The sequence below is a fragment of the Macrobrachium rosenbergii genome, chromosome 3 (assembly GCF_040412425.1).
Source record: "Macrobrachium rosenbergii isolate ZJJX-2024 chromosome 3, ASM4041242v1, whole genome shotgun sequence".
Lineage (NCBI taxonomy): Eukaryota > Metazoa > Arthropoda > Malacostraca > Decapoda > Palaemonidae > Macrobrachium > Macrobrachium rosenbergii.
In genome coordinates, this window is record NC_089743.1 from 90920476 (window position 1) to 90938494 (window position 18019).

Genomic DNA, 18019 nt, shown 5'->3' on the forward strand with positions numbered 1-18019 from the left:
AGCAATGGAGACACTTTTTCCTTGATAAGACAACTCAGAAATCAGGAATATCCATTTAATTGTTTACAAATATAGAAAATACAACTCAAATAACTGTTGGTTTCTTTCCTTGTTACTTTTTTTTTTTTTTTTCTCAGTTTGGATGTAAACAGAAATCGATGCAACACCTGGCTGATGACTTTCCTTCTGACAACATTGGGCCTTCAGTTACCCTGTATCTTGGCTTGGCTCTTCCTTGACAGTATCCTTTTAAACGGACCTATTCGTCTTGGCCTTTCGTTGGTTGTGATATACTTATGGAAGAAGTTGTAAAGACACTTTATGTTGACATTTACTTTACTAATTTCTTATGAAAACTTTTTATGTAATACAGTACTCTACAGCAAGTCATATTCTTATTGTCCATAAATGTTATTACGTATAGGGTAATATCCTGGCAAAGTGATATGTAGAACAGGTACTGTTTTGTACATTATTTTATGACATTGTAAGTTTTTATAAATTTGAAGGTTTTGTAAATATTGTTATGTGGTTCTGTCTGAAACAATGATAATTAATGTCAAATTGTACAGTTGTGTTATATATATATGCAGTTTGTATAAAGTAGTGTAATATGACATGTAATTATGATTTTTATTTTATGTATAAACTTGCTAATTTCAGAATTCCATAATCATAGTTCTCTGAAATGTTATTTTATTTCTAGTTGGTTACGAAGACATGAAATCCAAAATCAAGCAAACTGTTTTAAAATCTGTACCAAAAATTGTATTGGATTTAAATATGGTGGTGTTGCAAAAGGACCCATTGTTATCCAGTATACTGTACTGTATTCACATTAGCTGTACTGTAATTGTGTTGCTGTTTCAGGATGAAGTGAAATGTGTCCATTTCATAATAGCTGTCCCAGAGTGGTATATTGGTAGCTTTTGATGAATGGTTTCAAAACTATTTATGTTCATTAGAGGCAAAATTTCCTGCAGGGGCGAGTGATTTCATAGTACACATAATTATGACCAGGAGGAGAATGTCCAGAAGATTTTGTGCATTCATTCCAGCACCATACATGATCAGATTTTTCCATTAGGCAGTGAAGTTTTCCAAAAACCTTTCACCGCTTTGTAGTGGTGAATTGTGTGGTTTCATCTTCTTTTGAGTGTCGTAGCCGAGATTTGAAGGTCAAAGAAAGTTGGATCTCAAGACACTCATCAATTTTACTGATATTGTTAGGGCACAGACCACTGAAAAGGTAATGTTCTCAATTGTTTGTGGCCTTATAACCCATTGTCTGTTTCATCACATCAAAGAATGCAGTGTATAATGTGGCTTGTTGATGTATTATGTTCTAACCCCAATGCCTTAAGGTATCTTTTTAAGAAATGGGAAAGCTAAGATTTTGGAAAGTTTGCAAGATAACAGACGTGAAATTATCAGCTTCAGTAATTAATCTTCCTTCCAAGGTCATAATATACAGTAGTAAGGAGTACTGCACTGAAAGATGCAGTATGCAGATAGACCTGACTGCGCATTCAATTTCGAGACAGAATAGTTTGTAATAATAATTTACAATCAATGCATGGCAGGGCTGTAGGCTTTGAAGAAAATTATGCCAAGCATATACAGTATATGTATAAACTGTCAACTCTCCTTGTGGTCTTTTTTTCGTTTGTGAATAAGAGAATTATGTACTTAAGGATCTCCATGGAGGCAAGATATGTATTTTGACTATTTATTTACAGTGTGCAGTAATTACCAGTGGCTTTCATGTACAGTATACTGCAAGAGTACTGCCCATTGTCAGGGATTTAATCTTGCCATACATAAATAAGTAATTTTACCTTGCAGTACAGTACTGGGTCAGCAGTGACTGTAATATTGTTGGACTTTATATGGTACTTAGTTTTAGACCTTTTAAATTGCAAAAACCATCCCCTCCATGAAATGGAATAGTGATTCGCTGTAAAGACTGGGACTGTATAACCTACTTCTAAGTCACAACATTCCCACTCAAAATAGGTCATGGAAGTGTGCCATAATATGAAAATTTTTGTCTGTATTATTGTACTTCAAATATCTTAAATTAGACATCTTTTTTTACACCAACCTTTCTTGGATTATTTCCACAAGTGATGAAAATATAGTTGTGATCCTAACACTATCTTGTTGGCATGTACATTGAAGTAGGAATTTACAGAATTTATTTTCTGTTTGTTGTTATAATTAGAACTTAGAGTACGTATCTGCACTCTCATGGAGTTAGCCAACGCTTCCTATACTTACTTTATACTAAAGTCCTTTTCCCCATATCAAGGAAGTTTGTTACTTAGATACTGGTAGCATTATAGTATTGTTTACTGCAAAACATATGAATGCTATGAACTATAGTTAGTTGTTCATACACAGAACAGCTTTTGGTCTTAACGTAGGGGAATTTCTCTAGCACCTGCTGGTGTCCAGTTAAAATAGCACAAGGATTTTGGTGGCAGCAGGAGACAGACAATAGGGATGAAGGAGGCAGGTGCAGCCTGCCTGGCTTATCCCCAACAACGCTGTGACATACCAGTTTCTCTAAACGCCTGTATAGCAAGACAGCGCTACTGCCTTTCTAGCCAAGAAGCCAGTTGTTTTAGCACTTCCTGCCCATACTATGCCTTGGCGTTCTGGTATTTCATTCTCTCTCTTTTTTTGTGTTTTTCTGTGTGATATTTGTGTGTATTTTGCATCCCTAGAAATGCAAACCCATAAATAATCTAAGCAATCCAGGCCCCAGAGATGATGCCCGGGACTGGTAACAACCCTTGTTCTCGTTATTTAGCTGCCTTGCTTACAGTTACAGACCCCATTCCACTTGTAGCAGGTGCAGCTCTAACGATTGTAACGTAAGTAATCCCTGTTTGGAGTGTCATAATTGGTCTCCTGAGCAATGGAAGAATTTTGGTAAGAGGAGATATTAGAGGAAATCGGCACCTCCATTTTGACTTGGCTTTTCACCCTCAATGGCGGCAGGCACATCAATTGTTTTGTTCATGCATATTTTTCAAAACTGATTTTTATGGGTTTACACTTTCATTTATTTCAAGTTTTACATGTTACTCATGTATTTTCAACACATAGTGGAGATTCAAAAAAGTTGTTTCTTTAAAATTCATGCTCTTACCCCTGATAATTTTTCATGCTAAATGTTCTAGCTACAATTTTTATTTTTATCAAAGGGTGCATCAGCACCTTTTAATCGTGTTCATCATCTTTCTTTTATGTATTCTATACTTTTTGATATTGCTGTGTTTTCTCTGGAGATGAACATTGCTTTATTCTTTCTTGACTTGAAATGTAATTTCTTTGTTACCCATATCCTTTTATGAATTTATAGTGCAACTATTTGTTGGCAGAAGTAATTAACAGTATTGTATTTGAACAGTATGTACATTACTTGAAACATTTTGATACTGAGAGATGACATTGATCATCATAGTGTAGAAACAATGTGTGTCATTCATTTCATATTTTTTGTTCCAGATGTGGAACCTTTAGTTTAGTATCACGCAGTTGTTGAATATTGAGGGACTTTGAGAAATCATTACAGTATTATGTTCAGACGTTTGTATGTAGAAAACAGTGGAAATAATTACCCATAAATACATGAAGAATATTCTGTCCACTGGGTTTTAAGGAAGGTTTCATAATTAACTCAGAAAATGTTACATAAGTTACACTGTGTACGTATACTATAATCGATAATGTATTGTCAAGCAGAGAGCATTAGCAGTGCCACTAAACTGTAGTGATATGTCTAGTATTTTATTGCTCTGCTGACAGTAGGTAGTGTTACAGAAGAAAAAATTGTAATTTAAGCAACAAGTAGATGTATAGTTAAGGAATATCATGTTTTCTCATTTTTAGTTACCGACTACCCGAGCTTTATTAGAAGTACCTGATTGAGTTACATGAATGGAGGTAGTGAACCCCATTCATTTGTATTTTTATTCCTTTGCATCTGTACCTAATAAAACCCTAGTCTTAGCTGCCAATGCAATTCTAGCTGTATGTTGATGCTGTAGTTAATTTAACTGTGAACTTGTAAGATTTAAACAGTCAAGAGGTTAAGTAAGTTTAGCTTATATCTTCTCAGCTTAATCCACAGTTGGGGTCACTGTTGTTTTAATGAGCCTTCTCCAGCTGTTTCTGTCTTGTAATCCTCCCTTTGTTTACTCTTTTGTCTCTATGACACTTGAAAGTTTTAAAAGTCTTTCCTGTGAAAGAATGAAGTAATAACTAGCTCTATCCAACATCTAGTCTGAAATGTAGTTAATGTAGATGAATCATGAAGGGGTAAAATAGCCATTATAATTTCAGTTGATTGCTTCCCCGTGCATAATCTTGACAAAATTGTGGAAGGTTTGATATGAAATATTATGTGGAAAAAAAGACAAACCCATTTTGTCTTTGTATTCAAATACAGAAACTCTTTATAGTACATGTGCCTTTGTCTGTCACTGACTGATAGTAGACCATCCCAAACTGGTGTGACAATAACTGACAATGAAGATGCTGCTCAATAAGAACATCTTCTGAAGGGTCTCTTGCTTTTTTTAACATTTTTTTGGACCTCATTACTCAGACAGCTCTCTAGTCAGATGATCTGGTTTTTTGTGTGAGTGAAAAATAGCTGTTTTCATCCAGTTTGCTTAGTTTTCGGATAAACAAACATAACCAGCTAAACATATATGGGAGTAGGCATGTCAAGTGTGTGTGTGGTTCCCAGCTGAAACAAAGGGGAAGTTGTCTGTTTAACTGTAACTAGCACTCAATCTCATGTTTCTTTGTGTGTGTGTGTGTGTTTTTTTTTTTGGGGGGAGATTCTAATGCAACTAAAAGATGATAGCAAACCAAAAAGAAAGCAAGATAGAAATTTTAGAGAGTTTCATAGAAACTTATAGCAAGAACTGCAAGTCGTCTCCAAGATAGAAATTTTAGAGAGTTTCATAGAAACTTATAGCAAGAACTGCAAGTCGTCTCCATGTCCCTGATTTGGCTAAGGAGTTTCATATGCTAATATTATATTTTCTTCAGTATTATATGTAAGGTTGCCACCAAAGGAGCTGATGTTGCTAAGGGAGTGAAAGCTGTTACAAAACAAAGGTCTCAGACAACTGAATTGGTTGATAAATTTTTGCTAATTTGGATAAACAAAGAACAGTGGTATTGTTGCTGAGGCCATCATTATGAAAAGCAAGACTACATGCCTGAAAACCACCCCTGGAACAAGTGCTGATACAGGTAGCATTCAAGTGTTCGAAGCCAGTTATGGGTGATAGGTGGTTTGAGAAATTTGAGAGGAGCATTGGCATGCTCAGTGTAGTAAGGCAAGGGGAGGAAGCCAGTTTTGACAAAGATGCTGCCAAGAACTATGTTAGATTTTAGGGACTAGGAAGAGGCTGAAGGTTTTGTTCCCCAACAAATGTTCATGTGATAGGACTGGCTTATATTGGGAAAAAAATGCCAAATGGGACCTATATCACTCAAAAGTATTAGCCAATGTTAGGACGTGAGCCAGTGAAGGAGACTCATTCGTTTGTTCTGAAGCCTTTGCTTGTCTACCACTCGGAGAACCTAAAGGGTTTTAAGAGTAATTTAAATAGGATGTGGAGAGCTAAATAGTAAAGCCTAGGTAACCAGGCAGTTTTTTATTGAGTGGATTAATGAAGTGGTTAACCCTAGTGTCAAGAAATACCTTGCTAAGAAACAGTTGCCTCTGAAGGCCCTTCTTGTCATGAACAAAGCTCCTGCTCATCCTCCAGGCTTGGAGGCTGAGTTGTTGGAGCTTGGAGGCTGAGTTGTTGGAGGAGTTTAACTTCATAACAGAGTTCTGTGTCAATAACCTAAAGAAAAATTAGCATAGAAATTGGCTGACAATGTCACTTGTCCCTCTTACTCTATGCCGTATAGTTTGAAATAGAAGCAAGAAACAAATACTGATCCATATTGATTAAGTACAAATACAGGAAGTTTGTTTATTCTAGCAATTATCAATCATTTTAACAGCCATCCAAGATTAGTTCCAGTACTACATATTTCTGCTAAACTACCGACTGTCTCCATAGTTCTCATTTCAATTTGACTAGTCTATCAGGAGTTAAGACCAGTTGTTTAAGGTTTATACCAATTAAGGACATGTATGTGTGTTAAAGCACACTATGTATTTAACATTACTGTGTTAGGTGCATGCTTCATATTGTACACTAGTGAAACTGTCTACTCTAATGTCACACATTTACTGCTTAGAATGGTTCTGTGTTAAGAAAAGGAACCTCAATATAAGGGTGAAGAATTTTGTCCTCCTCTCTGATGAATATGCATCTTTAGAGAAATGTTTGTCTACTATAAATGCATAAGTGCAAGTGTTAGCTCTAATAATTAGCTCCCTTAACTCCTCTTTTGCTCTTCTTACGGATAGAGGTTTACAGTTTAGTGTTACCCCCATTTTTCATCCCTTATTGGGAGAGATTAACATCGCTGTTAATCATTTTGGTTGTATCTTATTAATGGGACATAAACTATGAACACCTGTCTAATAATCAAATAATTTATATAGTCACTCACTCCACAGGCCAATACACCACACCTATTTTGCATAGCTAATGAAACCTGATAGGGTAATATGCATTAGTTTTATTATTCATTTATTCCTGCTAAGTGTGTTCACAGTTTTCAATCAGAATTGTTAGTTTACATAACATGGAAAATTGGCAGCATGAAAATCTAAATGACTTAAAGGCATTTGCACTTGAAAAATGTTTAACATGTATCTCTCCTGTTAATTATTTCTTTGTTTTATAGCTAATATACCTTATAAACTATAGCTAATACCATATAAACTCAACATATATAATGAATACCAAGCACTGAGCACAGTCAGCAGTAAACTACGGTTTATGTGGGCTAGGTGTACCCCATACTGGTAATTGAAAAATCTCTATACAGTGATTTAGATTGTACACAAAATTGACATTTTTATAATAAAATGGTTTTATATATACTTACCAAGTAATTACATAGCTATCAGTTTCTACTTTAACAGCAGCTTTAGAACTGAAATTCATGGTAGCGCTCTTTTGTTTTGGTGCAGGCAAATGCCCCGCCCACTTCTGGGGAAGTACAGGTACAACACAGCTGAAGAGCTCAGTTCGTTTATGCTCTATGTCCATGTGCACGGAGGAGGGATGGGCTCCGATCATGTAATTACTTGGTAAGTATATATAAAACCTTATTTTATTATAAAAATGTCATTTTTATATAAGTAGCTTACCAATTAATTACATATCTGAATCCCACATTGACATGAGGTGGAAGCATAGACATGTACTATGCAAAAACATTTATAAATGGAAATGCATTTGAAATAGATAAAAAGCTAGCATTGTGGTAATGCTTGTTGTAACCTTACCTGGGGAGAGAGCAAGAGCAGGAAGATACTGCCTCCCTGTCGTTGCTAATCTCAACCCTTGGGGACATGGCCAATGATGTCAGGAATTGTCCCTACTTCAGTAGGAGCTTTGTGGTCAGGGAGGTACTCCTATGACTTGACAAAGCTAAACAAAACAATTGCCTTTGCCCTGGGCATGAATATACACCAACCAAAACATAACCATAAAAAACTATATTACCTGAACACCAATTAAAAACTTATTATCCATCCATTAAAAACACAGATCGGACAGTACTCAAGGTATTGTACCAAGTACCCCAGGCTTCCCAAAACTCAACACCCTTAAGAGTAGGAGATAAGAGGAAAATAGAAGGGTCACTCCTACCCCTAATTCCCTGGTACCATACCAGACGTGGAGAATGGACCCAGCATACTGTAGTCCTCAAAAACTGTCTCGACACATAAATGATGGTTGGCAAAGACTGAGCGACACTTCCAGTATGTCAATTCGATAATCGTAGAGAGAGAGAGATTCTGTTTAAAAGCCAACGATGTGGCTACCGCCCACACTTCATGGGCTTTTATCTTTAACAAAGGTACACCATCGTCTTGAATCCCCAAGTGAGTTTCCACAATAATATCTCGCAAAAAGAATGAAATGGCATTCTTGGAGAGGGGGAGCAAAGGATTCTTAACTGAGCACCAGAGGTTATGAAAATCCCCTCTGATAGTATTAATGTCTCAATGGGCACAAAACACTCTCTTGATCCAAAGGTCCAACCAGTTCTGTAAGACTGAATGAAAAAAGAACAAGGCCATGGATTAGAAGGGTTCTTATTCTTAGCTAAAAAACCTAATATGTACACAGATACTGCATTCTCTTGGGAAAAACCCACATGTTTATCTAGAGCTTGCAACTCACAGACTTGCTTTGCTGTGGCTTGGGCAATTAAAAACAGTTTTTCTGGATGAATCCCTTAAAGGTGATGCATGAACTGGTTCAAAAGGAGGGCCTGATAACCAATGCAGTACTACATCTAGGTTCCAAGAAACCAGAGATCCTGATCTCTGTTTCGTGGTGTCAAAGGACTTAATCAAGGCATTTGAATATCTTTGGCTTGAGTCTGACATACTAAATCAAAATCCACAAAAGCTAAGCTATGCGTATCCAAGCCAGAAAAATATAGCGCAGAGGCTACCAAAGTAAAGAATACTTCACCAGACCCTTTGAAAACAATCAAAACCATCCAGTGAAACTCTTGAACTTCAAAAACAAAGCTGCTGAACAACCAATGTATGGTCATTGAGTGGCAGAAACAAAATGAGCTCTTCAGCTATGTTGTACCTGTACTTCCCCAGAACTGGGCAGGGCACTTACCTGCACCAAAGCAAAAGAGCGCTACCGCGAATTTCAATTCTACAGCTGCCATTAAAGTAGAAACTAATAGCTATGTAATTACTTGGTAAGTTACATACATAAAATGAAAGGTTATACAGTATACTCACAGAAAAGCCACACTGATGGACTGGTCATCAAATTCAGAGGTTGTATATCATCCTTCCATTAATAACAGTGTAATACTGTCTCTCTTTGTAGATTATTGTAACGTACCAAGTTTGCACTATGAAACCAGCACTGTCACTGCTCTGAATAATGATGAAAATTAATATTACTGTATTAAAGTTATTACATATGAAATTTATTAATATAAGCAAACAAATCAAGTTTATTCCTCCTATATCACAGTGCACTTTTTTCTCGCTATTACTAATGCTCCCATTTAGGGTAAACTCACCAATTCGTATGCACTTTTCAAGGGTTTTTTCATTTACCGAGAATTACATCATATTTGTGTTCACTACAGATTTTAACTTTTACTATCAAACTATAAAGTAATGATTGGTCTTTCATACCTGCAAAAGAAATTTGATTGTTTCTAACACTTTGTGAGATACAGATGTTTGAAAGTAGTGCATAAGATTAGGATCACAAATCCCTATTTATTGCACACCTTAGCCAATTTGTACTCATTTAGGTTACTCTGTTCAAAATGCAGGCTAAATTTTCTTTGAATGGTTTTCAAGATTTCATATTAAATGGGCAACTAATTTGTAAGCTATTTGTCATTAATCTTACTGTAAAGCATGCACATACAAATAGGCTTTGTGCATTGCATACGAATTGGCTATGGTTTGGGTCAAATCGTATGCAATATACTCAACTTGAAAAAATGCATATAAATTGGCTACGGTATGGGTCAAATCCAAATGGATATTGTGTTCTTATTGTTCAAGTGATTTTGATTCTTATGCTCTTTATCGATAAAGCAAGGCCCAGACTTGTGTCCCCTGTTGCATATGCCCTTATAAACCCAAATTTTAAAAAATGCATATGCATTGGCTAGCTAAAGGCAGCTTTTTCAATCCAATTCGTACACACCCCTGCATTCTGCCCCCTTATTTTAAACTTTTTTTTTTTTTTTTCTTGGAGACAATCCTCATGGCCTTGGCAATGTATCTGAAAAACAAGGAGAAAAAAATTAATATGGCAAATAGTGAAAATTTTCCATTTTGTAAAATTACTGCCCTTATGTTTTGGCTAAGGGATTTTACACTTTTTCACATAAAATTGTCAAAATTACAAATATGGAGATAAAAGTTGACACTCTTCAGGGATTATAGGTACATGGTTGTAGTTTCTTTTGAGACTAAAACTTTTTGATTATGTGGATTTGTTTTCCTGTGGCAGTTTTTTTTTTTTAAAGTGCATACAAATTGGCAAGTTTACCCTACTGTTGTTTTAATTTCTTGCACAACATTAGAGGGAGAGCTCAGGACACAAACTTACAAACAGGCAGGAACAAGGAGAAACAGACAGGGACAGCGTGAGGCCATGAGAAGAGAGAGAGAGGTTAAAATACAGTAAGAGAGAAAAAGTTGAAGAAAGTTTATTCATCTAACACTGGTCATAGACAGTTAAACACAACTGGTAACTTACAAGAATATATACTTAAAACACTTAAGAAAAACAAGATCAAGTCATCATAAATGCATTTCCTCTTCATTGATTCTACAATCAACATGGTAATTACAGAACCTATAAAACTGACATGCATTTAATTTCTCACTTTTGTAGTTACATTTGCTCTGAAATTAAAATATTGAATAGGCTTCATTCAAAAACAATGTCCTTCTATTTGACCTTTTGTAACATATGTTAACATCTGTAACAGCCTCTCCTCTACAGGTAGTGTTTTAATAATTTTTAAACTTAAGCAACTTCTAACATCATTATACATATGAACAGTTGTGATTTTAAAGTGTGAACACAGTGTGAATAAATGTGTAGCAACAGAAACATTGTAAAATGAACTAATCAGCTTCCTTTGCTATGCAATAGCATAGGTTCTGGGCCTCTATAATGTAAGGTGTTCATAGTTACTTTGCTTTATACATTCTTCACGAAAAATGAATAATAATGCACAAACTTGAGTGAACATACCCCGTCACTGAGTGTACCCACTGAGCATGTGAGTGGATTCCAATAGGAACACATGCTGGACTGAAATAGTATGTTGGTCTGAATTCCCACTGGAAAGAATACAGAGCTCACCAAGAATCATAGCTTGTATACAGCTGATTCTTTGAGAAAGGATTTACAATTTTACCGACCTCAGAAAACTGGGGACAAGACTTGCTTCAGTTAACCACTTCTTAGTCTATTGTAAACATTCAAGTATGTATTTGCTTTCTCCATGGATAGTTAATTGCAAAGACTGTTTACCAAGAAATGTAGGAAGGATTCATTCTTAATACCTGCTGTGGTGGCAACACCTAAAATGCAGATCAGGAAGAAAATAACCAGCATGGGAAGGGCAATAAGCCTAAAGACTTCTGTGTATTACTATAACATGGTCTACATTAAGACAACAGGCAGGGATATAAAAGGATACATACTAGATTAATCACGTATATGTTGAAATATTGGCTATAATTAAATACAGAGATGAGTAGCATTCTGAATGCCTTGAATATTCCCTGGAACATAGCCTAAGTTTGAGACAAAGACCAGTAAAATGGTTGGCATACTCAATTCCAGAGAACCCATGGGTTTGTCAGTTGTCAAAAACATTTACATTCGTGGAAATGGCATCCCATGGTACACTTGAGGCCACAGATACACATGTAATTGGGAAATTGGTCAAACTAAACTATGCCCTTACTAAGCTCAGTGTTAGTGAAGTCAGGACAAAATCTTCCTTGATTATTCACTCCTTTTTCTCAATGTTGAGGCAGAAAAAGTCAATCAATGTCTTTGTATCTTACTGCAAGGCAGTAGCTCAGTTTGACAGCATAGGGTCTAGTGAGGAAGCAGATCTAGCTAGTCCCATCAACACCTAACTTCCACTTTCTTCTCCATTTGGTCATTGTTTGTTTGGTAGCCATCAGGCCCCCAGGCAATGTAGCACCATCTTCTTAATACAAGATAAGCAATATTCAGGATAGCAAAGATCCTGAAGATACCATAAACCTTTAAAAATAATTTAATTATTATCAGCTGGTCAACTCTGCACCTTTAGGAGCTGCATGTTGTTTCCCTCTTAAATATTAAGTTAGCTTAAGTAAAAATGAGGTTTATATATACCTCTTAAATTTCAGTTTCAGATGAATGAAAAATATAACAAATACTGCTTCTCTTTCCTACTGAACAACCTTTTATGTATTAACCGTCCACGTAAGCAGGTCCTATAGGGTTCACATAAACCAACGGCATTCTTCACTGTAGCAAATAGTCACAAGCTTCCTGAACATAGTTTTGTTGCCATCAGTGGCAATCACTTCTTCATCATAATACTGTAACCAAAAACTGGCTGCTGAGCTCATCTGATGGTTATCTGTATAATGGAAGTCTGGAATGGAGTACTCATTCAACCTTTGGATAGTCTGGATTAGAATACAGTCCCTGCTCAACAGATACAAATCTGGATAGGTTTCTGTTCAGCACAGGTTCCTGTGCTATTCTCCAGTGCTCTTGAAGAACATTTAAAATAACATGCAGACATTCATAGGGTTTCCACTGTGTCTATCACAGAAAACAATTTATCTCCATTTTTCTCAATGACAGGATACCAGGCATAACAAGTGTACATGTATGTTAGCTTTTCCCAGCAGCAGTTACAAAAGTAGAGGCTAGGCTCCTTGAGGGCTTGTCCTGTGCAGGTCTTCACCAAGAAAGAAGTAAATTGAGAGGGAAAAGGTACTGGGTCTCAGAGTTAACACCCTTTCTTCCACACTGGAAATAGTCAAGGTTACTAACTGATACTTCAACTGAGTACGTAATGGGCTCCTCTTAGTAAGGAATACTTACAAGAGATGTAGATGCTGGTAACTATTTGAGGCAGTAAAACATAAGTCAGTCAGAAGTTTGCATTAACAGAACAAAAACTTAAAATGTGTATTTAAAGTAATATTACAAAAGCAATGAAAGCCAAATAATTGTAATTATATCTGAAAGAACTGTTTCTACAGTATTATGAATATCTCATGAGTATTACATTACTGGTAACAGACATAATGTAACTTTGAAAATGTCTTCCAATGTTTTTGTGCTTCATTGTAGTACTCCAGAGTGTAGCTCCAAGATGACATGGTGTAGTCATTTTCTTCCTGTTTGTATGTATTTGGTTGCTTTAAAATGAATTTACAGTGTACACTAACAAGAATCAGCAACATGATCAAAATACTTTATGGCAATAATTGAAGGTGATATTATTTTAGCAGGCATGCAATAAACTTAGCTGAAAACTGATGTGTCATTCTCCTTTTGTTACCATAGTCAAATTGTGTTGTGTGTTGTCTCTACATAGATTCACTTTGTAGTAAAAAATTACCACTTGCCACACTTGACAACTTGGGTACTGGAATTCCTCTTGTTTCTAAGTATGTAAATGTACATAATGTTCCACCTCCCTCAAGATTACCTTTCAATTATTATTTACCAGCTTCAAATATGGCTTATGTTGTATTTTATCTTTTTATCCTTTTACAGGGATTCCATGAAGTCTATATGTCCCTTAAAAACATGCTAAATGCCAAAAACTCATTGGAGGCAGCAAGTGATGTATGTTTCTCAACCCACTTTCAAATCTCCTTGTAAATGTAAATCATGCCTAAACTTGGCACTGGGTTCTGGTCTAGAGTTTTCCTGCTTAACTTCAAAACTTATTGCTTGTGTGAAAACTTGACTCACTGCTTGATGTTGTGTGTCAGTATCCCAGTCTACTGTGACCCTGTAATTGGTTCAGCCTATTGTGGCCCTTTCAGAGATCATAATTTTTCATGTCTTATGATGTACACTGAAGTGTTTGAATTGTGAAATGCTATTCCTTTAGATTTCAATTAAAAAAAACATCAACCAACAACTCACTTAACAAACAGGTATATATTTTTTTTTTTATAAAATGTTACTACATCCTTAATTACCTCTTTTCGGTGTTTTCATTTATATGAATATACTGTTCCATCACAACCTCATCACACATATATGCCCACATACATGGTCTTCAAATGTCCACAGATGCTGCACTCTTGTGTTAGACTGGCAGATTAAAATCAGTAGTTACATGGTGCTTGTGACATGTGGAGCATTGCATAGCTGGCCAAAGTCAAAGGGAACTGGGGTACTTGGGTTACGGGCCCCTCAGTTAACAATAAATAGTATTTTTTTTATATCATCGTGAACTAAGTAATTTTATTCAAAGGACAATGCCTCTTTAAATTCACATTATTATCTCCTGGAGAGAACTTACTTTCACTGAATGAGTTCATTACGAATGTACAAAATCATTTCATGGTCTCTCATCACTGCCTTGGTGGGAATTCCTACTTTCCCTCCTCAAATCTTCGGCTGAAAACTCTTATGGATAGAGAGATAAGACTATAAACCCAATAAGGATTCAAAGAGAAATCATCCTGCAGAGAAAGACTAGTTATAGAAAAGGTGATAAATAAATATGATGGAAGAGAAAATAAAACTTATATACCTGAATTCAGGAACATCAGCAGAGAGCAGGAATGAAACTGCCCCTCATTTAAACATTTAAGAGACCAAATGATTCCTCAACTGCACTAGGTAAACAATTCCACATTTCATTTGTAGCCAAGATAAAACTCTTAGCAAACTGGTGAGTAACATTAAACCTGACACTGGAAAATTACACACTTTGTAGCAGCAGACTGCCTAGTGTTGCAAGCAAAAACAGCTAGGTCAGGTAACAGAATGCAGATGATGTTTGTCATTATGGTACATTTCATGCAAGATGCATATTGAACTCTCTCGCATCTATGCCACAAGTCAACATTAAGAGTTGGCAAAATAATCTTGACTGATGACATTAATTTGTTCATATGATCATTAATATTACACTGAAACATGTCTCATCACTAATCTTTACAGTGCTATGTTCAAAGTATGTGACATACAACCAAATATAAATTCATGAAATAACCCAATGTCTAAATATTTGAATTTATATTCAGTATTTTCAGTCAATAACAGGACTGATCTTTGGAATAATTGAAAGCAATGGAAAATTAGTGAAAACTGTACTTTGTTTTATGCCGTTTTAAAATATCACACATTTTCATAGTAATTTGTATTTTTCTTGGGTATACAAAGCAGAGCCTTTTGTGCAGTATTCCTCAGCACAATCTGGAACAGTCACTGACACTTGGTAACGAGGTGGTTAATTGGAAAGCTGACAATTTCTCCTTCAGGATCCATGCCCATGTGGGGTCGTGGTGTGGTAAAGATGAAAGGCCCAGTATGCATACTTTAATAATTTGGTACAGTTTTTGTTCCTAGAGATATACAAACCATCGCCATTCATGTAGAAGACTCACTCTTTCGGTTACAAGAAAGTCTCTCAGCTGACTGGTAATCTAAATCTCCACTCAGAAATGCCATGCTCCCAGTCAGGATCATGAGCAGGGGAGCAATGACTCCTGTTACCTCCTAAACAATCTGGCATAGGGTTGCAAGGTTGATAGGGCTCTGAGCCAGAGTGAGGTGTATCTGAATTGTATCTGAATTCTCTCCCCCTCTAGAAAAACTCTGGAGAACCAAGCGCTGTCCTACAGATAGGGTACCATAAATCAGAAGGCAGCTAGTATCTGGGTCAATTATACATTAATGAGTACAAGTGATAACTTGACCATTCCTGCCCCACTGCTAGAAGGGAATGAACAGTTGTACCTTATGAGTCAAAGCGCTGACACAGGATGTCCAACTGTGAAGTCTACCTGCATCATGGCCTACCCAGCATGTATTTATGCCCTCTGAGTACCTTTATTTTAATAGAGATGCTTTATGTTCAAAAGGTGCTTGGAGATTACACAACCTGCTGAGCAACTACTTCAAATCCTAAGATGTCCAAGAAATTGAGGATAAAATAAGGTATGGGTAGTCTGACACTGCCACACACCACAGAGGACAAGAGTCACTTCCCACTCCCAAAGCCAAAGCCAACAAGGTGGGCAAAACTCTTTGAAGTTCCTATGAGCATGAATAACTACTGAGGAAAGAGGTCCAATCCCTTCTCTTGGAAGTTCTGGCTCAAGGCAGGGCAACAGGCTTCACTAAAGAGGCTGTGAAGAACTTTTCAATATGGATAAATCTGCAATCTGCTGCAATGAAGTTCTGATTAGACTGTCTGTGAAACAAATCTGTTGAGGCAACCTAACAATGCGTGGCTAACATAATGGGCCAAATGAAAATCTCGATTAGCACCTTCTATGAAACAAATCTGTTGTGAGTAAGCTAACCGGGCATGGAGTTAATGATGAGCTAATGGGCCAAAGAAACCTGGAATGACAAACACTTAGTTGATCTCATGGCATGAGTAAGATGATGAGTTAATGTTGATCTCATGGTGAATAAGACTGACAGGAGGCAAGCCAAAGATATCCAGATAGTCCCAAAAGCTGCTGGAAGGTGTTTTCCAAGAAAGCCTGGGGGTCTGGCAAGGGAGAGAACACAGAACACTTGGAGCTTCTTAAATAACCATGTGGTGAACAGGTTGATCATAGGAGTTCCTCAAGGCTTAAAATACCTTTCCTTATGCAAGAAAGTAGAGATCAATCTATTCTGATTGCCCCTGGTGGCTGAGTAGGTCGGTCAAAAAGCTCCTAAATGGAGCGTCTATAGTTGACAGTTCAAAAGCATTTTGAATCCACTCATACATATGCATCACAAATAGGGTTGCAACCAGCCCCCCCCCCCACAATTTGTTTTTTCTAAAGCTTTTGCAAAAAAAAAAAAACAGGCCAATATTTTATTTGTTTTTTATTTTTAAACATTTATTCACATTCTACTGCTTCCTAAACTACAAAAAATGGCTAACTGTGCTTATATTATGCCTAGAGCTAGGGTAACAAGGCAGTTTAACACTGGAAAGAAAAATCTGTTAGTGTGATAAATAAAAACTAGGAAAAGTAAGGAAAACTAATGGCATCTCAACCATCACCCACTGGAGATTATGAGTGTTTTGGGTACATAAAACGACATTTATATCATTAGAATTTCAATATTTCACATTTGAACATTGAAATTTTCAATTATCAAACAAGTTTTACTGTTATTTTTCAATCATATCTAGAAACCATGAGGTGCTGAGGTCAATTATTTAAATTTCAATGCATTTGGACAGAAAGGTATGAAAACTGTATGATTGGCAACAGTTCCTTAAGTATGTATGATACAAGACATATATGTGTTCAGTATCAAACAAGTTCGACTGAAACTTTTATCATACATGTATCAGGTTCAGAGGTATGAAAACTGTATGATTGGCAATAGTTCCTTAAAAGAATATCTGTGCATATTTTATTATAACTAAGCAACCAAATGGTCTCCCAGTGAAGAAAAATAAGAAGAATTTTTGGCTGCTGGGTGACCAAACAAATCTCCAAATTTGAAAGGAATTATTAAGATATGGAAAGGTTACAAAAGTTATAATAAATCCATTTTTGTGAGGGAGGGCATTAAGGGCTAAGGTTGGCTATCAGATTTTTTTTGTGACAGGGTTTGGACATGAAATTATCCTCTTTAACTACAAAATTTTGAGTATCTACAGTTGTCATTCTGATGATGGAAATGTGTTCTAACATGTTGTTACATATCCTAACATCAAAAGAAAATTGTTGTACCTCAATATATAGAGAAAAATCATATTAAAATAGATAGCAAAAAAAATCCTTTTTTCAATGATTCCTCTAATCTAGAAGGAAGGTGTGAGTTAAATAACATCTTAAGTCTATAGTAACTATAAGCATTGTCATAAAAATGGAGAAATTGGATGCGTGGAAAAACAAAAACAAAAAGAAAAAAGTTTTTTCCTAAAAAAAACACGAAATGCAAAAAAAAATTTTTTTTTACAACCCTAATTACAAACCAGTGTCACTCACTGACAATATGGGATGACCATCACACAAGCTCAGAATGTTGCAGCTATCTGCTCTGCAAACATTCCCAAGAAGCTGATGTAAAGTCTCACATGTGTGCGCACCTCCCTTCCCCCTACTCCTTGATGCATC

At 36.2% G+C, this 18019-nt stretch overlaps 1 protein-coding gene across 1 annotated transcript in view; it reads left to right on the forward strand.

Moving 5' to 3' along the window:
- The window catches only part of LOC136827727 (transmembrane protein 62-like), a 55776-nt gene extending 51302 nt beyond the window's left edge, over window positions 1-4474 (forward strand). Inside the window, exon 14 of the mRNA XM_067085191.1 lies at window positions 138-4474. Within this exon, the coding sequence (XP_066941292.1) occupies window positions 138-312 (175 nt within the window). The 3' untranslated portion in view covers window positions 313-4474. The remainder of the gene's footprint in view (window positions 1-137) is intronic.
- The last annotated feature ends 13545 nt before the right edge of the window (window positions 4475-18019 follow it).